The sequence below is a fragment of the Sceloporus occidentalis genome, unplaced genomic scaffold (genome assembly GCF_023333645.1).
Source record: "Sceloporus occidentalis isolate IW3139 unplaced genomic scaffold, rSceOcc1.0.p SCAF_48, whole genome shotgun sequence".
Taxonomy (NCBI): Eukaryota; Metazoa; Chordata; class Lepidosauria; order Squamata; family Phrynosomatidae; genus Sceloporus; species Sceloporus occidentalis.
This window is the reverse complement of record NW_028317028.1, coordinates 3,163,113-3,187,500: the sequence shown is the minus strand read 5'-3', so window position 1 is coordinate 3,187,500 and position 24,388 is coordinate 3,163,113. Positions and strand designations below refer to the sequence as shown.

The 24,388-nt window shown below is 37.4% G+C and overlaps 1 protein-coding gene across 1 annotated transcript in view; it reads right to left on the bottom strand.

The window, feature by feature from the left end:
- KNTC1 (kinetochore associated 1) overlaps positions 1 to 24,388 on the bottom strand; it is a 54,301-nt gene that overhangs the window by 11,454 nt on the left and 18,459 nt on the right. Inside the window, exons 20-56 of the mRNA XM_089491023.1 lie at positions 24,001 to 24,112; positions 23,764 to 23,907; positions 23,368 to 23,424; positions 23,113 to 23,218; positions 22,548 to 22,660; positions 21,557 to 21,700; positions 19,737 to 19,835; positions 19,551 to 19,654; positions 18,890 to 18,992; positions 18,628 to 18,762; positions 18,387 to 18,506; positions 17,872 to 17,944; positions 17,718 to 17,785; positions 17,029 to 17,318; positions 16,714 to 16,886; positions 16,409 to 16,506; positions 15,208 to 15,352; positions 13,830 to 13,993; positions 13,172 to 13,276; positions 12,502 to 12,630; positions 11,191 to 11,307; positions 10,884 to 10,993; positions 10,566 to 10,776; positions 9,499 to 9,588; positions 8,774 to 8,945; positions 8,034 to 8,092; positions 7,271 to 7,487; positions 7,091 to 7,164; positions 5,490 to 5,700; positions 4,878 to 4,990; positions 4,447 to 4,496; positions 2,428 to 2,506; positions 2,167 to 2,285; positions 1,631 to 1,766; positions 965 to 1,060; positions 208 to 264; positions 46 to 100 (exon numbers count right to left, since the gene is read on the bottom strand). Coding sequence (XP_089347149.1) covers positions 46 to 100; positions 208 to 264; positions 965 to 1,060; positions 1,631 to 1,766; positions 2,167 to 2,285; positions 2,428 to 2,506; positions 4,447 to 4,496; positions 4,878 to 4,990; positions 5,490 to 5,700; positions 7,091 to 7,164; positions 7,271 to 7,487; positions 8,034 to 8,092; positions 8,774 to 8,945; positions 9,499 to 9,588; positions 10,566 to 10,776; positions 10,884 to 10,993; positions 11,191 to 11,307; positions 12,502 to 12,630; positions 13,172 to 13,276; positions 13,830 to 13,993; positions 15,208 to 15,352; positions 16,409 to 16,506; positions 16,714 to 16,886; positions 17,029 to 17,318; positions 17,718 to 17,785; positions 17,872 to 17,944; positions 18,387 to 18,506; positions 18,628 to 18,762; positions 18,890 to 18,992; positions 19,551 to 19,654; positions 19,737 to 19,835; positions 21,557 to 21,700; positions 22,548 to 22,660; positions 23,113 to 23,218; positions 23,368 to 23,424; positions 23,764 to 23,907; positions 24,001 to 24,112 — 4,448 coding nt within the window. The remainder of the gene's footprint in view (positions 1 to 45; positions 101 to 207; positions 265 to 964; positions 1,061 to 1,630; positions 1,767 to 2,166; positions 2,286 to 2,427; positions 2,507 to 4,446; positions 4,497 to 4,877; positions 4,991 to 5,489; positions 5,701 to 7,090; positions 7,165 to 7,270; positions 7,488 to 8,033; positions 8,093 to 8,773; positions 8,946 to 9,498; positions 9,589 to 10,565; positions 10,777 to 10,883; positions 10,994 to 11,190; positions 11,308 to 12,501; positions 12,631 to 13,171; positions 13,277 to 13,829; positions 13,994 to 15,207; positions 15,353 to 16,408; positions 16,507 to 16,713; positions 16,887 to 17,028; positions 17,319 to 17,717; positions 17,786 to 17,871; positions 17,945 to 18,386; positions 18,507 to 18,627; positions 18,763 to 18,889; positions 18,993 to 19,550; positions 19,655 to 19,736; positions 19,836 to 21,556; positions 21,701 to 22,547; positions 22,661 to 23,112; positions 23,219 to 23,367; positions 23,425 to 23,763; positions 23,908 to 24,000; positions 24,113 to 24,388) is intronic.

The following is a 24,388-nucleotide window of genomic DNA, read 5'->3' as shown; positions in this document are numbered from 1 at the left end:
ATATGCATACAGTGGTATTGTATAAAACAATGGAATTGTATTTACCAGATATGAATGGAGCCAAAATTACTGTGCGCCATGCTCTGCTGAAGTTCTGTATCTGGGACAAAAAGGTAGATTTCTTCTATTTAACAATTGAAATCCCACCAAGCAAATCCAATTTCATGCACTTAAGAAATACATAGTTTTGCACTCTAAAATACATACCTCCCAAAGGCACTGCACACCAGTAATTGCAGCTAAAACCTTTCTTAGGTAATTCATCTAGGATTGTAAAAATACATATATGAGAGAACATATCCAAGTTGTGAACACATGCTCCATTCTTCCAAAGTTGAGGGAAAGGCATCCAGAATGCACAGTGCACATGTCACATGTTTGTATACAGGGGGCTAATTATGAAGCAACAGAACATTCTTACCCCACCAACACATATAAAACAGAGGAGAGGAGAGATTCTACAAGCTTGGTGACCATATATTAAGACTTCTCCACTTCTTCATTCAATAGATTCAGACCGCTAAAAACATCCTGCGTATCCACAGTCACCTCCAGCTTTCACACCATTACACATTGATGACTAACTGGCTTTCATTAAGTTAAATTATTTTTTTAAATAACAATGCTATGATTAAACAGTTTTTACAATACTTCTCACCACATATACAACTCGACTGGTCACCAATAATGCTCTGATTCGGTCTGTGTCTGTTACATGTTCGTTATGCTCTGCCTATCTTGTTGGCTTATTCTGTAGTAATGTTTCACTCAGAAATTTTATCCACTTTTTAGAGTTTTAAATTCTACAGTACCTGCTTAAGAAATGACATACTCAGCCTATTAATGATTTCATATAGTAACCTTCTCCTTCAGCAGTGGCTTCTGAATGATATATAACCTTTGACAAATGCAGGTTTGCATGTTGTGTATCGGCCAAAATATAATTTTCCAGCATAATACGTACCATGTTAAATCCAAGTAATTTTTGCAGTAATCCACTCCAAAGTTGAGGATCATAAACATGGTATTCTAAACTGAGTTCTGTCACTAAGCGTACAGCCTGAGTTAAACAAAAGACAATATAGTATATAACATGCCTTATTAGCCAGAAGACTTGAGAAACAATGAGAGAACAGTAAACACAAAGTATGTGAAAATGTCCATAAACTTATTTTAACAAAACAAGAGTCCCCAAATGGCAAGCCAGCCATAAATGTGTTACCAGGCCCTTATCCCTGAGCAGAGGCTATGAAGATATAATCTCACATTTCACTCTACACTAGCACATAAATATTATGTATTTTGCAGTATTTGTATTTTGTATATATTTTTAGTATAGAATAAGACGGGGTACTCCGTTAAAAACAGTCCTTGAAGATTGGCTTGATAATCATGGTTTTAGGTGCTCAGAAAACACACTACATGTGTGACTACGTGGTAAAGTGCAACACTTGCTTCGTAAGTCACCCATCCATATTAGAGTTTTACTGGAAGTCTCGGCACGCACATTGTGGATAGAGAATTGATCGAAACAGCAGCAATTTGAACTAAGCAAGTAGAAAAGGGATATATTGCAATAAAATTAGCGTTCAGGCAAAATAGGCTTTTTAGTGTTTGCATTCATACTCACCCTGGGTTCATGACTGTGGTTTTTCCACAACCCTTTAATCATTCCTTCTTTTGGACTGCTGTGAAATGACTCAAGGGTATAGGGAATGTTCAAGATTTCAAACTCTGATAGATAGATGCAGCACTTAAGATAATACCTGAAAAAATAGAGGTTTTATTTTTAACTTGAATGTAAAATCTTATAGACTACATCTGGCAAATATTCCTAACAATGTAAATCCTGATCACCTTCACTTTCATTTAGAACACCATTTTAAAGATGTTTGAATTCATATTACCATCTCCACTGGCTGGAAATCCCATGGATCTGCACCTCATTTTTCTTTCATCCTAATCACATAACTTTCAGCTTCAAATCCTGACCATTTTCCCTGAAATATTTTTTCTGTAGAATTATGTACAACTACTATGACTTACAAAACAAACACCTACTAGATATACCTCTAGCTCTGCTGTATAAACAAGAAATGAACAGAAAAGCATACCATACAGTAGAAATATTACCACTGATACTTTACCTAGACAAGCTTTACTTACTTTACTTGGTCAATGGGTTTTTTGACGAGAGACACCACTGTATCAGTATCGGCTAAATGGATAAGACACTGAAGGGCTCGACTTCTGTGAGCAAATGTTAATTGGTTGTCCCCAATGGGCTGGAACATAATAAAAACAGCACTTCCTTAAGTATAAGCACATTTTCTGAACAATTGATTGTTCCTTAAAATGCACACATTCTAAAAGCTTAAATAAAAAATAAAGGCATATGTACTAGATAGAAGACTACAGCATACTTACAGATGTAGCAGATGTTGCAACTGCATACAAAATTCTTGAACTGTGGTCTACTGGGTATGGCTGAAGGAGGTATATGACTCTGCAATCAGGTAACAAATGTTATACTACTACTACTATTATTAGAAACATTCATACATAATAAATGTGGAAAAGCAAGTCTAAACTTTTGACTATTTTAGAAATATTTACCGTACATCAATTTGCTGGTCAAACTATAGCTGCCCTATTTCTCATGTTCTGTCACAAATGACAGAGGTAAAAGTAAAGCCTTCCTACAAGCATCCCCATGTACCAAGGAGTAAGTTTAACCCCTTCGTGACAAAGGCTGATTTTACTTTTTGTACCCTTCGTGACAATGGCCGTTTTAACATTTCTGCGCTGCTCGTGTTTAGCTGTAATTTTCTTCTTTCCCGTTTACTAAACCCACACACATTAGATATTGGTTTTTTTCAGGACAAGAAGGGCTTTCTTTAGATGACATTGTTTTGATTGTATCATTATTTACTATTAAAAAAAGTATAAAATATGGTGAAACATTTAGAAAAAAATTACTGTTTCTAACTTTTAGTTGAAAAATCTTTTACTCATCTATAAAAAGGTAATAAAAAAAACCTGCTAAATAGATTCTACTATTTGTCCTGAGTTTAGAAATACCCAATGTTTTTATGTTTTTTTGCTTTTTTCTGCACGTTATGGAGCAATAAGTACAGGTAGCGTTTTGCTATTTCAAAGCCATTTTTTCCAAATCTGGTAATTCTTCCCCCCATGTGCCATTTCAGGTATCTTTGAAGCCAGCCAATGCAATTTACCCCATCAAATCATATATTTTTGAAAACTAGACAGCCCAGGGTATTCCAAATGCTAGTATTTTAACCCTTTCCAAGCACTAATTCTACCATCAGCCTTTGTCAAACTTTATGGTAGTCATTTTTTTTGCATTTGTTTTTTCACACACATTTTACTTCAGGTATGAATAAACAGGTTCTGGTATATGTCATAAAACACCCCAATATGTGTTCAGCAACATCTCCTGAGTACAGCGATACCTCACATGAATGATTTTGCCTGGCTGTTTGGGGGCAAAAGGGCCACATTTGGGGCATGCGCATTTTCAATGTTGAACTTTGGCGTTTGGCGATCAGCTGCCCATGTCCTATTTGGTACATCTTTGAGCCGGGCCATTTCAGTATGCCCAATAAAGCCATATATTTTTGAAAACTAGACACCCCAGGGTATTTCAAATGCTAGTATTTTAACTCTTTCCATGCACCATTTCTACCACCAGAATTTTTTCAAAGTTTGCAGTGTGTATTTTTCCCCCACACACCGGTGAAGATCACCGGCAGCGGCGGCTGTGACCGCTCTCCGGAGCGGTCACAGTCCATCCAGAGGTAAGTGTTTGGTGTCGCTGGATGCCTCCTGATCGAGGCATTCCAGCGACACCATTTAAGTTTAGGAGGTGATCGTTGATCGCCTCCTAAACGCTTTCAAAACGGGCGTCCGCCGCCATACAATGTATGGCGGATGTTGACGCCCCGGGGAGGGGCCAGAGATGGCCCCTAGTGCCGATCGTGGCGTTGCTGAATGCCTCGAGGTCGAGGCATTACAGCAACGCCGTTTGGGTGCAGAAAGCGAAAGTAGATCGCTTTCTGCACCCGTTTAAAGACGTGCTGGTCCTGGCACGTCAATTGTCGCTAACAACTTGATTTTCCGTGACGTGCCCGGACCGGCAATTGTCATCAAGGGGTTAATAAACCAACATTATTCACAAATAAGAAGATATTGTACATTTGAGTATGGTTAAGATCCTCTAAGTTTCAGGCATTAGCATGCAGGACTTTTATTGAGTTTGCTTGTAGAAGCATTTCTCATTAAGTTGTGATCCATAGAATCTTAGAAACTAGAAAGTCAGGTGTGAGTTTTGTAACTCACATAAAAAAATAAACATAAGATTCAAAAATACAAGACTCTGATAAAACAAATATATGTAGTAATTTCAAACAAAATATTTAGACCTACCTTCTGAGGTCTTCGTCGCCTTGAACATCCCCAAAGGCATCTTTGTTTTTCTGTAAATAGGGTATTAAAATGACATGGCAACAAGTTAAAAGGACAGCCAACTGCAAACAATGTACACATAATTTTAAATGTATCAACTCAAATGAACAATAAGATTGTTAATGAGTATATATATATATATATACACACACACATTATATATATATATATATATATATATATATATATATATATATATATATATATATATATATATACACACACACACACACATACACGTAGTTCTCAAACTGGTGTACTAAATAATTGATACAAAAAAGCCTTAATCTCTATATAGCAAATCATGAACTGATTATAAGTGACAATATAAAAAATTCATACCAGATGTATTTATAGTGTTTGGATAAAAATTGAAGGCAGTCAGAACTTACATCAGCTTGGGGCAAAGTGACAGGACAGAGCCACTTCTCCAGAAGAACATTTTGGATTTTGCTCATATTCATGTTGTTTACATCAGATATTTGCTTTGCTGCTGAGTGAATATCTGCAAAATAATGTAATCAGCAAAAGTTACACATAAAAGGTGTTTATTCAATAAGAAGGGAGATTCAAGGAAAGTTGTAGTTTCAGCTTATTGACTTTATCATACTTTATGTCTAATAACAAGTAAACTTTTGCTCAAAAAACTGTCGAGAGTAATTTGCTAGGGACAGCCTTTTATAAGGCCTAGCGAATTAAGGGATTTGACACTTGACACTCTCTTGCGAACTATCACTTTAGTGAATAAACCCTAAAATACATCCATTATACAGACCATGGTGACAAGTAGCACACTTGGTATGCCAATTATGAAACCTCTTAACGTTCTTGTTCTTTACAATATACCACAATAATACATTTAAATTGCCTTTCTTGCCCACAAATTTTTTTTTATAAAATATAAAATATAGAACTGGGAGGGTCATGTGGGACTATATGTGACCTCATTCTGTATTATGTTTCTTAAAGAAAACTTGTAGTGTGCTATTTGTGAATCAGCAGACCTGGATAATCTCTGCCTGTAGGAATTCGTATTCTTTTCTCAACACTGCTGTGCTCGTAGAGAGATACGATGAGATTAGCAGGCTTTCCAATCAGTTTCAGGAACTCCGTCGTATCCAGCTTGTGCGTAATCAGAATGTTCTCTGTTGCTGATCGTTGATATTGCACACTAAGTTTTTTTATTAACACTTCAGCTCTTTCATAGGCTTCTTCCTAAATAAAATGAAAGATGAAAAAAGACACAATATATTAATTTATATTAGGCAGGCCAAGTGTCTCATTGGTGTTATTTTATTAGTGGCAAGTTACAGTGACATGGAAATATTACTAAATCAACTATGTTATAAAGGGATACTCCTCTGCAGGCGTCCCCTGCAGGAAGGGCTAAAATGGCTCTCTATAATCCATTAATAATGCGGTAAGAAGAAGTTCTTTATTTATCTGCAAATGTTCACTGATAAAACCCAAATGAGTTGGATTCCACCAATTCCAAACAAAAAAGTAAAAGTAAAATAAAAAGCTCCCACCCCATATGCAGCCCATGTAAGTGACAATGGACAATAAAATACAGGGTAAGCACGCATATGATGTTACATTCCATAATTGTGCAACAATCAGAAAATATAGGTATGCCAAGATTCATGCAGTTCTGGTGCAGCCCCTTTTTAGGCCAAAGGAACTCAAATCAGTATCAGCAGTTGCAGAACTACCGGAGTCGCGACTGCGACCGGGCCCTGGAGTTCTGCCAGTCAGGGGGGCCCAAGGGGTGCCGAGCGGTCGTTTTTAGCAACCGCTCGGCGCCCTTATGTCTCCTCTGCCGCCTGCCTCAGTGCTGGCCCGACTGCAGTGGTGGGAGCGTGAGGCGTCTGTCTCGGGTGCCGGCGCTCAGCAGTGAAGCCGTGCGCACCGCGGCAGAGCAGCGAGACAGAGGCCTCGCGCCCCCACCACAGGACTCCACGGTAAGTGACCTACAAAGGGGGGGGGTAGGGAGAGGGTAGATAGTGAGAAGAGGGGGTAGGGAGAGGGTAGATAGTGAGAAGAGGGGCCTTAACAGATTCTCACACCGGGGCCCTGAGGCTTCTAGTTACGCCCCTGAGTATCAGTCTGGCTGAGGGTGATGGGCGCTGTAGCCCATAAAAGCTCATCAGCCCATTTTTAAACATAAACATATAAAATAGTTATTTTAATTTGCAAATGTTCTCATACATTTATTATTGGGGGTGTCAGAAGTGAGAAGGGAACTTGAAGTACAAATTTAGTATTTATATGTATTGACATAATGTCCCATGGGCAAATGGGGGCATCAAGCAATGCCTTTAAGGTTTTATATGGCAGGACAACCAATGGCTATTGTTACATTAGTTAAAACCAACAGCACATTCTGGCCTGGGATCTTTGATCTCCCCAACCAGCCCATAAATATTATGGAGGAGTGTGTCTCACTGCACAGGCTCCATAATACACAGTACCTGGTACATGTCCTTAAGAGACAGAACACTATGATTTTATATACCGGAACTCAGCATAGTGGCTGCGGAGGGTCACTGGCTACAATTTACAATATATACAGCAACCTTATTCCTATGTCTCCTCTGTATCTTACCTTAGGGGATATATTATTTTTCCACTTTTCAGCCAAGCAGAGACAAAATTTTAGTGCGTGGATCTTATCAGGACCTGAAATATTATAAACACACTATTAACCATTTTAACCATATCGCAAATCATGACAGTTATAAGGCTTGCCCAGTTTTGTTGTAATTGTAGATCGGTTTAATCTTACCGGTTGGGAGCTCTTGAGCAATCCTGTGAGCAATTGCTGCGGCCCACTCTGGATTACTGATGGACTGTAAGTAAGACTGGATGATCATAACCGTTTTAGCGGTTTCCTTGGTTACAATGGAGGAACATTCATTTTTTTTCATCTTCAGTGCTTTAGGTCTTAACTGCTTCTCAAAAATATGCTTGACTGCTGTCATGTACAAAGTATCCAAAGAAACCTTTGGGAAATGTTTTGGGAAAGTGGGATTAGGTCAATTTTACCTCAAGCTTGCTAAGCATTCGCGTTGGAGTGAGAACGGCAATAGGGGACCAGTTCTGAGCAAGTAAATAACATGGACTAATAATAAATGAATTAGACAGGGAACATTGGTAACTGTTATACAGAGAGAATTATTGGGACACTTAAGAAATGATCATTGTGTGTGTTGGATATATCACACAAACCAATGATTTGCATTAACAATGGGGGGTATTAACACTTTGTAAATAATCATGCACTGTGTCCTACTTTAGGGGGAAGGAAAAGCTGATAAAAGAATAGGGTCAAACGTGTATAAAAGTAATAAAACCGCCATACAGCGGTGTAGGCTTGTTATTATAGTAAGTCAATACATGTTAAACTAAATTGCTGTTTGGGCTTGATGCAGCATCGCCCCAGGGCCCATCAGTTAACTCACTCCGGCACAAATCTTGAAACAACGTGTGGAAATAATAACTGAAAACATTTACAAGTGTATTTTCCATCACTGCACTTTGTAACGCACCTTCATTAACTTGGAAATTAACAGCAGAGTAGGGAACGATTCCTCACTGAGCTCTGCAGCTGAAAAATATATATTTTTTGTTATAAATGTTTATGAAAGTTGTTGAAAAGAAAGATTACCAAAGATTCCTCTTGTAAAAACACTGAAGGTACACCCAAACAGTCAACTGCACTACACACTATTTACAAACTTGCATAAACATAGAAGTCAGTAAAGTACTATTGTATAGAATATTTACATTCCTGATATAAAATTATTGCAGAGATACGTCATCTTTGTGTTGCGTTAGAATGACAGCTGTGTAGAACTCATTGTCTGAATTGATCTATATATACACACACATATGTATGAAGGGTTAGCATATTGCTGTATAAGAAGGTGCACAACCAAACGCAGAGTCTCCATGCATGGCTATATTGGGGCATAAATGTGTACATGCAGATCAGCCCTAGAGGATATAAGTGAGTTTCTGTCTATATGGTTTTGTCTGAAGGAAGATTACACCAAAGAAAGAGAATTTCCATTTTTCCATATATCCAAATCTTGCAGTTGTTTAGGTAATTTATGAAGAAAGTTTCTTAGAAGTATAAGCTGTGCATGTAATTGGCACAGGCTGTAAAAATTGAGTAACTCTGAATGTTTTATTATGGCATATTTTAATTGAAGTCATTAAAATATTTTAGTTTTTTTTTTTAGTTTTTTTTTTTTTTAAATAGAAACATTTGCGACAGTAAACTTACATATAATTCCCCAAAAGCTTGACGCGGTTGAAAAGAAGAGCAAATGAAAGGGCAGTCTTGTCTGAGCATGACTTGACATTGCAATTCCATGTTCCAATATGTATTGGTGTTCCAAATCAACAGGAGGGGAGATCCTCTTGTAAGATTTTAGATGATTAATTAGACCTAAAGCCTTTAAGATAAAGTGATGAAAACAACCTTAACATTGGGGAAAAAAATACGTCACATACCACAAGAAATAAATTGGCAAAGCACAGCCCCCCAAGGAATTAATAGACGACAGGTTTCAGAACATTGATCCCAGATAATGACATAGCTGGTAAATTTATTTGGAGTTAATTCATTGAAACCAAACTCCTTAGTCATCAATGGAATTTGTGAAAGTCCAAAGCCTGGTTTGGGTTCATCTCTGCATTGGTTAGCTTAGTTTAAATCTAGTTAGTGGTTTGAATCCTCAATATCTCTTTGTGAGGACTATATGAAAACATGAAAGCCATCATTATCTAGGGTCACATTAAATGCATCATGGTAGCATGGAATGTGAGTGGTGCTACTGGCTAGTTCCTGGTACATTATACTAAGGCAGTCCCAATAAAACCAATATCAATGTTCCACGGTCAAATGGGTTGAACAGATAAAAAAGGGTTAGCTATCACATGCATTTGAACATGTTAATATCTGAAAAGAGTGCATTATGCCACAAAATGGTTAATTCAGTAATTTACCTGGTTCAGCTGAATATTGGTGTTCTTCTCATCTGCTGCGAATATAACTTGTAAGACTCCTTCAATTGTTTCATAATCATATGGATCCAGCTGGAAAAAACAAATTAAGTAGCTAGGAAACAAAGCACTTGATTATATATGCGGTGGCAAATAGCACTACCAATCTACAAATAGGTTCTGCTACAACAGCAGTTTAAAGACAATACCGTATACTAAAAAGAAAGTTTAAACAAAAAAGGTGTGCCGAATACAAATGTAGTCTCTCCAGCTTGGTTCAGACCCAATGGATGTGCTCTTGCAGCGTCAAATGTTGCAAAGAGTTCCCTGCCAAATGTACGATTCTCATAAATATTCAGTGCAGTTCTAGGGGAGTAAATAATCAGAGATAGCCAGAGACCCGACCCCAAGGAGCTTTTCTCACAAGAAGAGCTGAGTTGACCATTCACATATTTCACTGAATTTTTAGATGCATTAATGTTTGCATTTTCATTTCGCTAGAATGCTGCTTTGCCAAAATATTAATCACTGTGAATTTATATATAAAGGTAAGATATTAAATAAGATTAGGGGGGCTAATTTTCAATTCTCGCAAATTCTAGAAAAATCTGTCCAGCCCTACGACTACAAATGCTTCCTTATTTAAATTGACCGCATATTTTAAAAGAATGTGTCATTTTTATCTTCACAGCTGCCCTAGACCTATGATGCCCTACCCAGCTGTGGAGGCTGTGCCAACTTGGCATGGTCCTCCATACTGTTGACAGGTCAGTTGGGGAGATCAGTTGGTAAGACTATTGAACAATGGTGCTACAGGGAAATTCTGGTATTCATGTGTAAGTATATTTTTTTATCATACAACTCTCAGAAAATTAAATCTACGTATGTAACATGTATACATATACATAATTAAAAGTAAATGGTATAAGACACAAATATCTGTGAGACTTACAGTTTTGTACAAAAGAGCGAAAACCCTGACAGGTGTCAAGAAGAAATTCAAATTAAATAGATAATCACCTGCACTGTAACCGTGCAAGAAAAATAAAAAGATGAAGAATAAAAAATACCTTGTGCAGTATTGCACTGAGACTAACAACCAAGTCTTGGGTGCACTGTAACAGAGGAATGATTTGTTTTGCCTTCAATACTAGTTCAGTGCTAAAGCACTGGTTAGAGTCCAGGGTAAAATCACCATCACCACGCTTGAGGTTTGAACCAGACAACAGTAGGGTTTCAATGTAAAGCTGGAGGGCAGCATCACAATCCAGCATAAATGTGCTGCAATAAACAAAAACAGCCATTACACGAGCTGCTCGTTTTGTCAGTACTGTACATAGCTTGATTTTTTCCAAAATCACATTTACACACACTTGCATACAGTGTACCTGCAGTACTTCAAAATGAGCGCTGTGTCCACGTTTGAGTTTTGAACTAATGTGCTAAGTAGCTCTTTCTTCTTCTCTGAACTCTGTCTAAAGACAGACTGGAAGGATACCTTCAACAGATACACAACAACACATGAAACCATGCATTAAAATGTGTAAAGTTTCTTGATAGAACAAAGAATTGGCCATTACATGTTTCCCTTAAATAAACTATAGTAGGTTTAGCACTTTGCACCAGAAATGCTCTTTTTATATATCACCTCCATATGGCTATTCACTTTCCCTTTTTACTACACATTCTACTCACTCCAAAATTTCCAAGTCGAATACCCCACTCAGCATCAGTAATCAGTTCTTGGAACTTCTTCCTTTCTTCATCTTCATGATACAGAAGGGCAAGTTGTGCTCCAACCACAGCAACAGCCTATGCAAGCAGTGAAAATCAATTATATCAACCATTCTTTCAAAATCAAAGAGATACACAAGCGGAGACATCATGGTTTAGAATAAATTGCCTGTTGACTTGCGAACAGAGGATGGAGATAAGGCTAAGTAACCTGCCAAGTGTTTTAGAAAAATTTGCCTTTGTGAATAATTGATATTTTCTTGAAGAAGATACATCTAAAGTCTATAAAGCTTTTGTAACTTTACATCTTTAGTTTTTTTAATATGTTGGCCCAATAAGAAGTATGAACTTTGACAGTGAACACCCATTATATTCATTATAATCAGACTGAAAGTGAGAACTTAGACTCTTGGAATTAATACATTTCTAAATCGATTTCAGGATGACCAGTATTTGCTTGATTATAAGGCAGAAGGCAAGAAAAAAGCAACAACCTTGTCTTGTAATTGAGGTTGTCTTTTATTCAGACCTCAGATCCATCACTCACTCGCATTCTCATTCGCTTCTGCGTCCCTGCCTCCTTTCCGGAGCTCAACTTCTTTTCTTGCCTCTTCTTGTTGTTCTGTCTTTTTTCTTCAAGCGCTTCTCCCTGTGTCTTATTTCTTCATCTGCTTCTCCATGAAATTCAGCAAAGGTGCAGAGCCCCTGGACAGACGGTCTTCCCCAGATTGGAGGAACAGGGAGAGGCTGTACTGCGGCTCCGTCCTTTTGCTGATGTACTCCAAAAGGCCAGAATAATGCAGTCAGCTTTGCGGAGAAAGTGAGGTGTAGAAAGGCTTCTATTTTTATTTGAATCCATCTGCAATATTCTGGCCTCTGGCACCATGGGAACAGCCTCTCCTCCGTTCCTCGAATTGTGGGGAAAGGGAATGCGTGGAGGCCCAGCCCTATCTGCTGGGAACAAGAAGAGGCAAGAGAAAAAGCAGAGCTGCGGACACAGGGTCACTACAGGGACACAGAAGCGCTCAGAGGAGAAGGTACGGAGACATTGACAGATGTTGGGGAGTGAGAGAAAAAAAGGCAAAAAAAAAAAAAAAACAATGGTTCTGATTTTTTTTTCTCCAATAGGGTCACCTTATATTCAGGCTTTTTTCTTTCATTACTATCCAAAGTTTGGGGGGTGGTCTTACAATTAAGCAAATACAGTATGTAGGACACAATACACATTACAAATAATACAATTTTAGTTCATCCCAGGTACTTTGAACCTACCATGACCTTGTTGTAATTTTGCCAAGTGTTGCTTATAATATCCCAAAGCTTTTCAAATACTTCCTCTTTGGAAAGTAGTGTGCAGTAACCCAATGCCAGATCACAATCCACAATACGACAATTAAAAACCTACAAAAACGACATTTCTTTCATAAGATTCTTGCAAAGTATGGCAGATCACCACTCTCAAAAAAGTGTTCAATGTTAGATACAGCATCTGATGTCATAACTCCTTCCCAAAATGTTAAAATTAAATGTTCATTTACATGTAAATCATATGATTGAACCATTGGATTGGTCAAGACTCCCACAGAGAAATACAATAAGTGGTCATGACATTAATACGTTTTGTCTTAATAGAGCCAAGCATTTTTGCAGCACTTAAGGGGAACAGCATAAAAAAGCTTGCACGGTAATGCATTAACTGCAGCTTCTGAATAAAAAGACTTACTTCATTGGACACGAAACGCAAAAAGAATACATTTCAAAGGCAATCAGATGTACAATTACTTTTTCCACAAAAAAAATAAAAAAATTGACATGTTAATGTTTCATATACATTATAAGCAGGTGTGCTTGCATATGGATTGTGTGTACTAAACCAATGTGAAATGGGGGTGGTGAAGTGGCATTTTGAAGTAAAGTAAGACTTGCTAGCATTGTAGCCTACCTTGTGCAGTAAAGCCATTGCCGTACACTTAATTAGAGTTACTGTCTTTTCTCCAAATGCAGAAATAAATGTTTTGATTTCCACTAGCAATTTTTCATCATGTAACTAGCATAAAAAAAAAGCAAAGAGAAAAGCCAATTACAAAAGATTTAGCATCAGAATTCAGTTACATGTGACAGTTCGGGTGTTATATCCTTCCATGTCAATGCTAGATGTTTCTGTAGAAACTTGCAGTGCCCAGGTTCAGCTAATCATACTAGTGCAAGTCTATTTCAATTGCACCAAGGAGGCTGCGTGGAGGTTAGCGCTGCAGAAGTATAATCCACTGCAAACACAGAACTTGTCACAGACGAAAAGAAGGAGGACAGCGCCACACAGTAGGTACAAGTAATCAGGAAGGCACAGATGACACGGAAAGTCACGAGGAAACACAGATGTGGTGCTGAGCTCCAGACGGAGAAGGTTTTTGTAACACTTTTGCCACCAACCATGTTTATCATGGCACAAAACAAGGGTAAAGCATAATCAAAGACAATTTATAATCAAATACAAATATAACCCTTTGCATAAAGTATGAAATCAAATAAACACATTAAATTAAGTTCTCCATTCAGATCACGTAAAGGAAAAAAGCACTTACAGAATAAATTTTCGATACCTTTAAACTCAAAGAATTATCCATGTTGTTTGACACACCATGTTGGAGACATGTTCCAAAGGCTTGTACCACCAGGTTTAAGGTAAGCTCACACTGGCTACATTCCTGCAGATTTTCCAACAATGCCGTTATTGGAGTTTTGGCAGGAAGAAGTAAATTTTGCCCTGTTCAATCGCAAAGCAGATACCATCAGAACACATACATTTTCACATGTAGAAAAGCACAATCAAACTAATTCTTGTTTACTACCTTTGATGAAGGGGGAGTTTGCCAGACTTGCACAATCCAAAGGGTAAATTTTTCTACCTGTAACAAACATAACAGCATGCATTCGATCTCATCAAAAATAGCAAAGTTACGGCTAACTTATCTTCTCCAGAGAAGCAAAACACACCTCTCTGCCACCTCTTTTGCCATCAAGAGTTTGTCCATATGTTTCTACCAATAGGCTTCTGTTGTATCCAGGCCAAACAATGTTTGCATACAAAAAAGTTTGTTGCAGAAGCCCATGACGCAACATTGCTTTGCATTAAATTGGGTATTGCCATTTTCGCAGCTTTAAAAAGAAGCTAAACTAAGTAAATCTACCTAGTTTTTTTAAACTTGAGATATTTGTTTTACACACACATATATATATACATTTTTGGAATATCCGCTATTAAACAAAAATAATGTAATGATGGTTCAATGTCATTCTTTACCAAGTAAAAATATTTTAGATTATATGTAGGCACTAGGGGTGTATCATATATATATATATATATATATATATATATATTTAGCAGTAGGTATAGGTCAGTTGTATACAGTTAATATGGAATTGGAATAGAGCACATTTATACAAAGGATTGTCATGAATCCTTCTATTGATGCATGCAAATAGGTAGAATATATGACACTCTGCTATCTTTTTCTTTTGTTTGTTAGGTAATAAAGTACAAAGGTATTCATAAACCTGTATAAAACTGCAATACAATACACTGCACAATCAGATTATTTAACAAGAAACAACTTAGTTTTTTGTGCTAAACTAAATTGAAGTAACAGAGATGGGAACATGTTCACCAGAAGGCTTGTTGAATCTTTGGGTTATCTACCTTAAGGGCATGGCACAGTGACAGACAAAGCCATATGATTGGTTTCTTGCCAACAAAAACGGAGAGAAAAAGAAGAAGAAAATATTATTTGTGGAATCTACTATGCATATTTTACCCATCAATGGTGTATTTGCTAATAAAGAAGTAGACCACTGTGCCTGCCTCTCTGCATTCAAAAGTTCCCAAAGACGGACATTTACACGGGGGGATGCCTAACCTGAGTAAACATATAAATACTTTTAAATGAAGATAGACATTTAATTATTATTATTTTTTTTTACCAGCAGTGCTTGGCACCACAGCAGTTGTTATGTCATAGGTCACAGGTAAAACAATAAGTGGATCAAGAACAATGCCATCTTCACTGAAGAAATCATCATAGGTCCACTCTTCATACTGGTCTCTATCTGCTCCAAAAGTAGCACTCTGCAATAAAGACAATATACTTTTTATTATTTGTGTTGTCCAAGAAGACTTATTAAACAAGCTATATGTAAGTAAGAATTTTTAATCACGTAAAGCACAAACAAAATGTTTTTTTCTGTTTTATAGCAAAAAAAAAACCTCTCAGTGTCTGCTATGTTTAGTGTGAGGCTAAATTAGACAATTAATGCACCTGGTAAGGGCTTCCGCATTTATTAGGTGTAGGAATGTTAAAGTGTTAAAGCTAGAGTACGTAGATCAGCATCCACAGCATCAGCAACATATATAACGTATTTGCTCGAATCTAAGATGAGGTTCTTCCAGAGCAAAAATACCCCTCGTCTTATATTCGAGGTCATCTTAAAATCCTACCTCAAACAGAGGTCTCACTATATAATTATGATCCAGATCCCCGCAGCACTGCAGGGGACCAGGATCCTCCTCTCTGGCAGCAGGTGGACGCAATGCGTGCAGACAAACTCCGCTGATCCCCGTCACTTCCGCCGGGGCTTCTATGACGGCGCGACATGACCTTCCAGCGATCCATCGTGGAAGTGACAGGGACCAGCGGAGTTTGTCTACACTCATCGCACAGACGTCCACCAGCTGTCCCCACTAGACACCAGGGAGTCTGGAGCACGGAGGGGCAAGTCTGTGGATGCCTTGGTAAGTCTGAGGGGGCAGAGTGGCAAGCCTGGGGGCAGATGTGCATAACTGGGGGGCATTTTTCTCAATCATACTAGTAAAACTTTTCCTTATATTCAAGTTTTTCTTTTTTTTTTCTTCAAAATTAATATTTAAAATTGTGGGAGCAAATGTGGTACTACATTATCTTTTCTTTCTTCAGTGTCTCCACGTGCGTAGGCCATGCAGGACATTCCTATATTTATGTTGCAGTAGTGATCTTACTGAAAGACTGACATCTGTATCTTTAGTGTGAACACAGTTGTATTTCTAGTGCAATTTCTTTAGACTGAATATTCATGACACGTTGAAAAAATATGATAGGAGCATGTAAAGTATTCTGTTCCCCTCCCCCAACATATAAACTAGTCTTACTTTTGTTATAAAGCCATAGTCTTCAATCTGGCATTGTCTGTAAAACTCCATTGCCACTTGTGTATATTTACACAATTCCAAGGCATCTAACAAAAGGTCTGTAAGAGGAAGCATTAGACATTATTACATTTGGATTATAGCCCAATGAAGGCATGGAAGATAACAGAACATTTTGGTATTGTAATTGTACCTCTTTATCCAGTGTTTTATTTTCATAAAGAAACAAGATTATTTGTTGTATGGATGCTAGGAAATAGCTTGCATTAATTAAAGTTACTGGAGTTTACCAAAAGGTTTAATATTACCTGGACTGCATATTGTTGAGGCCTGGCAAGACAGTTGATAGATTACAGCTGGCAGGTTCATTCCTGGAGGAATCACCATTGGCGTATTTGCTTCCAGCATCTGGCACAGTTTTTGGGACACTAAATACACTAAATGGCCCGTTTGAGGATTGCAATGATGTTCGTACAGATCTCTAAGAAAGAAATTTAAAACAGCCTTATTTATAAAAGTGCCATTGAATGCAAATTGAATTCCAGTAGCAATACTGGCTAGTCAAAGAAGCAAAAAAAAAATGTTGGAAAGAATGTATGAATTAACATAGCCATGTGTGCTACCTGCATATCTGCAGTGATTTCTCAACTTTTCCTTGTCCCAAAGCCCTCAAGGCCAGTTCTGCTCCCAGCTCCTGCTCTGTAACTTGCAGAAGCAATGCCAGCCGATAGAGCCGGGACTCAGTGGATGGGGTTTTTGCATTCTCATCAATGGCTGTAGCTTGCTCAGTCGTCTTCTCTGATTTAGATTTTGATCTTGTACTCTCATAGGCTCTAATGTGTTCATCTCTGAGTTGGGACATCAACGACCGATTTTCATATTCTTCTAGTGAAAGGAAAATGTCAAAGTCCTCCTAAAATAAATAAAATTAAGTAGTACATGGAAAAATATTTCTACAAATCTGTCAACAAAAGACACGGTAGGTGAAGGACAAACTCGGGTTAGATAGAACGATTTAAACTGCAGATAAAAAAAAAAATTTGCTCTTAAAACTAGAAGAATTAGACTGTGTCAGAGAACATTTTACACACTCACGCTTACAATACACATTTCAAGAACATTTTACACACTCACGCTTACAATACACATTTCATTTCAGCACACATCCTGGTTCGTACACCAATTATGGAAGAAGGAACGCTAATATTAGTTCAACAAAATATAAACAGGCCAATATATAGTTACATATTTTACAGAATACAGTTTCTACACACAAGCAGTTATAATAGTATGTCATTAAAGTTACCCTTACCTGTAAACTAGAGATTGCCTCAAACATCTGTAAATTGGTTTCAAAAATTTCCCTCTTCAGAAGACTACCTATAACCACAAATTATAATATTTGTTTAATGTCACAACAAGCAGACTGTTATTAATGTTTAACTGCCTTGCAATTGCAGACTTACCTCTGTGTACACACAGTTGGAACTTTAAAGTCTCAACAAGAGCTTTTGCTATTAACTTCTGAACTTCTTTGCACTACACATAAAAAAAGATTAGGCGATTATAGGTCTAAAAACATATCCTCTAAAATATTAATCAGCTGCATTGACAGGAAAATATTCATAGCAATGTACAATATTTGTATACCTTACCTTCATACAGATTAACAATAAGATTACATTACTGCATTAGCCAGAGAGAAAATCGAGTCTTTAGATGAGTTTGATAACATTTATTGGCCAACATAGGAAAACATATAATGTTACTTCTTCAGATGGAATGGGAGACTAAGAGAGTCTAAATAGATTTACACAACTGGTCTAATATAGTTATAACTTTGTATTATGCTGTTCCATATAACGGGGACAACCCTGACAACCCAAAAGCTTGTATAAACTTCCATCTTTTTGTCGGACCAATTAAAAGGCATCAACTTCAACTAAAGACCATGAATAAATGTCATGGTTTAAACAGCTACCTCTTCAGCATTGCCCGGATTCTCTTGTAAGGCTATTCTTGCCCATAAGGAAAGTCTTTCAACTGTTACATCTGTTTCAGCAGGAGAAAGAGACTTCAGAAGGTTCAGACATTCTTCTCCCTATAAATACATTATATTTTGTACAATTAAAGGAGAATTAATTCATGTAGCCATGATACAAAAATATCAGACTACAAATCTGAAAATATGCTTAAATTGAAATGGGACTAAAGATTCTTACCCTGTTCATGTAAATCAACTGCACCATCCGAAAAATGTACACCTCTACAGTTGGCAGCATATACGCCTGGACAATCTTTAAGGCATCTTCTAAAGACGAAGGTGAATCTTGTTTAAGAATATATTTTGCAAGACCCTGAGGGGAAAATTGACACAACAAAAACAAATAATTTAATAAGAAATAATGATATTGCCGTACAATACTTTCTTGGTGTACACAAAAATAATGTGACATTTCAATGTTTGTGTCATGTGTAGCTCACCATTATCTGTTTGTCGTTTGCAAAGTTAAAGCCTCTTATTCCATAACCACGTAGAAGCTTGTTCATCTCCATGAGTCTGTAACTTTCTTGCAGTAATTTCACCCTAGATTTTGGGAAATAAAAAAATAAATAAAATAAAAACATGCCTATGTAAACATCAAATATTTTTTAACTAAAGCTGAAAAAAACCTTCTTGGGTATTTGCCAGAGATGAGACTTTGGGTCTGTTTTTAACAATATAGGATACTTATACCAAATAAGAAGGGCAAATAATTATCTTGTGACCAATAATATTCTTTTGTAAACATATTGCTTTTTTTTCTACAAAATATGCACATGGGTACAAAAGTCAATGAACACTAAAACCTGACAAAATTATACATTTTGCTTTAAGAAAGGTACACGATATAAGACTCTGTAATAGCATTTTAAGTGATTGATAATGAAGTGAAGGGGCTGAAACAGAACCCTTTGTTTAGCGAGTAGTCCTCTGTGTGCAAATTTTACCAGCATTGAAATAATAATTAAAATGCTGAAATATGATATATGGCTTGTACTTACAACTTACATGATTATAAACTTATGATTATCATATTTTTCTTGGTTTTGGTATGAATTAGAAAACAAAAAAGGTGTGGTTAACATATCCATAATATCTTACTTGGGGTGATCCATTTCCAAATGTTGTTTCACCAGCTGCTCCACTGTGTCACTCCAGGGAACAACAGCACCATACATGATTTGGAGCACTGCATCGAATATTAGCTGCAAATATTCAAATATTATTCAATAAAGTCTCCTCAAAAAATTTCCCTCCGCTATAACTCTTTAATACATTTTTACTTACATCTGTGTCTGACATGCAGCTTAGTACAGCCATTGCTTTTGCTTCCCAGGCAGTTTCAAACAGAGATGCAGATCGGGAACTGCAGCGCTCCAGCAGATCCTAATGCCGCATAACGATTAACAAAATAAACAAATACAAATGTAAACATTAAATATATATAATCATAAATTAGGAAAATGTACTTAAGCCATATATATCACTGTAATGTTATTGGCAGTTCTATATATATTGTCAATTTTAATGTCATTGATAAATATTTTCTCCTACCGTAAAAGCATTACAGAATCTGCTGGCGCTACATAAATAATTGTAATATGATTACTTATAGTTTTTGGAGGCTGTATTTTTCTGCATTTGTGCTGTTGACTAATGGCTTTGTTTCATTGAAAGTAGTTGCATGTTATATGGATTGGAATGAGAAGGGCCTTGAAGTACACGTTACATAATTTGCTTGATGTTTCTTTGGGGACCGGGCGTGCAAGTGGCAGATGAGGTTCAATATAGGAGGAGGATATTATCTCGCCTCTTTACAGGTCATTGGTAAGACCTCACCTTGAAGATGCGGTACATTTCTGGGCACCGGTCCTCAAAAAGGACTTTATGGAATCAGAAAAAGTGCAAAGGAGGGCTACGAAATTAATAAGGGGATTGGGTGATACCAGTTATGAAGAGAGACTAAAAAAGTTAAAATTATATACGCTAGAAAAAAGGCGTCTCAGAAGGGAAATGATAACATTATACAAATATATGCAGGGCCGATATATAAAGAGCTCTTCAGTGACCTGTTCATTAACAGAAATATACAAAGAGGTCACTCTCTGAGACTGGAAGAGCGCAGGTTTCATAGACGACAAAGGAAGGAATTACCGTAGTGGCTCGAATATAGGCCGCACTTTTTTCCCCCACTTTAAGTCTTTAAAGTGGGGGTGCGGCCTATATTCGGGGTCTAGCACCCGACGCCCGGGACGTACAGTTTTACCTCTGCCCCCAAGACTTACCAGAGCAGACTCCCGGGTGTCTTGCAGGGCCGGCGGGGAACATCTACGCAATACGCGTATACAACTTGTATACTCGTATTGCGTAGATGTCCCCCGCCGGCCCCGCAAGACACCCGGGAGTCTGCTCTGGTGAGTCGGGGGGGGGGCAGAGTGGCAGCATATCTCGGGGGGGAGGAGGACAGTGGCAGCATATCTCGGGGGGGGGCAGTGGCAGCATATCTGGGGGGGGGGGGACAGAGTGGCAGCATGTTTTTTTGGTGCTTTTTTAAAGAAAAAAGCTTTTTCTTTAAAAAAGCACCAAACTTTTAGGGGGCGGCCTATATACGGGGGCGGCCTATATCCGAGCCAATACGGTATTTACAGTGAGGACAATAAAGGTATGGAATTCACTTCCTAGGGAGGTGGTGTTATCCAATACATTAGATACCTTCAAAAGGGGCCTCAATAGTTTCTTAGAAAGGCATGACATACAGGGATATAAATAGAATAACATTAATATTTTAGAGCTTCTTGATCCAAGGAGAAATCCGATCGGCTCTTGGAGTCAAGAAGGAATTTTTTCCCCAATGGCAGAATTCGAAGTAGCTTAATTAGGGTTTTTTTGTCTTCTTTTGGATCAAGAATAAGAAGGTTAGGTAGAAGGGTTGAACTTGATGGACTTAGGTCTTTTTTCAACCTTACAAACTATGTTACTATGTTACTATAAGAAAATTAAATAGGAAAATATTGAGATGTTTAGAGCTAGTGCTTAGCAGCAGTGGTGGTGGATCCCCATAAATAAATAACTAGAAACGTATGGATAAAAGAGATAAGTATTCTCACCTTAATGTACTGAAGTAAAAGTTCCTCCTCTTGAAGGTTGTGGTGATACATATATGGCCGTATTACTTTTTCCAAAGTTGAAGGAATGAGCTCTGGGGCCAAAACTTTATCCAGCATTCGAAATACAATAGTAGTTGTAGTTTCCTAAAATTCCACAGTGTAATATAAAGCTTCCATGATCAGAAACCCCCAGAGTACTGTCAAATTAACTTCATTTTTTTGACTGGGTGACTCAGATAAAAAGACCAGAGATGAGCAGTAGATATAGCCTATCTAGATTTCAGTAACAGATTTGACAATGTCCCCACTAAAAAAAAAACAAAAAAAAAACTACAGGAGGCAGAAGGTTGTAGGTAATCATGTCTAGAGAGGGGAAGGACTTGTTAGTACCGGGGTACCTCAAGGATCTGCATTAGGACCTATATATTAGTTTTATTACAGAAGGTCTTAATGGAAAGGGATGTCAGTACAAAAGGTCTACAACAGGGTAAGACCTTCTGGGCAGAACAAATACAATTGCAACTGATGTAAGTAAATTAGGAGAATTGTGAGATTGTGGCAGCTGCAATTTAATGTTGATAAAGCAATGCACTTGGGGTGTAAAGTAGACCCCCTTTGCCCTGCGCGGGAGTGTTTTTTTAAAGGAAGAGCAGTGTTAGAACAAGAGGTCATAGTCTAAAACTAGAGGGTCAGAGGCTTAGATGTAAGGAAGTTCTATTTTACTGAGAGAGGTAGATAAATGGAACAGTCTTTCAGCAGAAGTGGTAGAGGCTAATACACAGAATTTAAGCATCCATGGGATAGAAAAAGTTATCTTCACTTTGAGACCAGACCGTTGACTGATACAGGTTTACATCAGGAAAAAAAGGTAGACTAGATGGTCCGAATGGTTCATATCTGCTGTCAAATTCTGTTTCTACGTAATATCAAACATTTATGTGTGTAGTCGCTATTAGTTTTAATTTACTTCATACAAGAGGACAGGCCTTACCTTTTCAAAGTCAGACAGGGCAAGTCTGCAATTGTACTTCCTGTACAGGTCCACTAACTCTTGTAAACTTGTGACAAGGTTCATTAACTGATGCACTTCCTCACAGTCACCATCTTCTTTCTATAACATAATGAACGATGACTTCTTTTAATACAGTTTTGCGGAGGTTAGAAATTGGGTTGCAAAAACCTGTTTAATGTTTAAATGTTAATGCAAGACACTTTAAACATTTAAGGTCCACGTGTTGCTCCTAGATTCTTTTAGACAAAACCAATAGAATCCAGAGATACTTGGGTGCTTTCCAGTCCCTATTATCATTTTTTATCGAATGCATAATTTTAGTTGTTCTCGGCTGCATGTGCACATCTAACCGCAAGACTGCTGTAAAGGAATTGTGTGCGTCTCAGGGACCATTTCACAGTTTATTTCTCTTGTGTTGCTGCTCGGTGCCATTAACAGAACAAAAGCAAAGTAGGATAGCATTTCTACTAGGTTTGTATTGCATGTCTCATTTAAATATATTTAGAAATAACTATAGTTTAATTCCAAGGAATCTGATCCTTACTTACCAACGGAACCCAAAGCCAGGAAGAAGCTATACCAAGGTCAGCAGGATTCTTAGATACAAAATACACTTCAGCCATTTGGTACCCGTTCTCTGGCCAGTTAGCCTGTCAAATGAAAATATGTTATAAGTGTTGAGGTGTAAGGCGTGTAAAAAAAAAAAAAAAAGATAATATTTCTCTGGAACTTAATATGCTTTAAGAACTCCAAACTGTTCCAACAGAATCCCCACAAAACACTTTCATAACAATATTACCTTATCGGTCAGCTCTAGGCCTCGTGCTCTGTGTTCAAGCCATTTTGCCATTATTTTCTAAAAGAGGAGTAGAATAGACATACAGAATTACATACAAAAAAAAGTGCTTATATGCATATAAAGAACACTGCATGTAGTACTTATGTCTAAATTATGTCTAAAGTCTTCCCATTGGCTTTTATGGAATCACTTTCCTGTCACTGATTGGCTGCTTAAGTGCTGAAAGCTACTGACTGACAGCTTAAGCAGCCAACCAGTGGCTGGAAATTTAGGGTCATAGAGAATTTTGCAGCATAGATATAACTTCTGTGTAAGGTGTTTTGTTTTCTTTTTTGTTTTAAAAGAATGCATAAAGCACTCAGAGTACAAAAAACCCCAACTGTTACAGTTCTTTACCTGTCCTTTAGGAACAACCCTCCTCACAAACGGAATCAAGACATTCTTAAACCAAAGACACAATTCTTGTGAAGGAATGTTTGCAGGTATCATATTAAGGAGATTCTCTAGTGTCTTCTCATTAAAACTGCTTTCAAATTCTGCCTGTTGGGCAAAAAATAAAGTTTGATGTGTCGAGAACGTAATAAAAGCATAAAAAAGAAACTCACAAACAATGGAGAGAGTAACGAGGTTTACCTGATGTCTCAGCCACAGATACTGTGCACATGGCAAGTTCAGCTCTTCTAATTGATAAAAGATATCTTTTAAAATATCTTCATTGTTCAGGAATTCTATCCAAGCAATGCCACTTAAACGTGAAAAATAAATTAAAAATAATGGAGAAAAGGAAAGAAAATAAACTTTACTTTTAGTACTAAATTTTAATCTTAATCAACAGTGTTTCAATAACTGGTGGAAAATACTACAGGGACACTAGCATATAGGTTGAATTGCACAATGTAAATGACATATTTCCTAAAACTGAAACTTACTGATTGTTTTCATTAGAGATATTTTTTCTTCATGAAATACACAATTATTTACTAAAAATAATCTATATACACGCATTTTTTAAGGCAGGGCA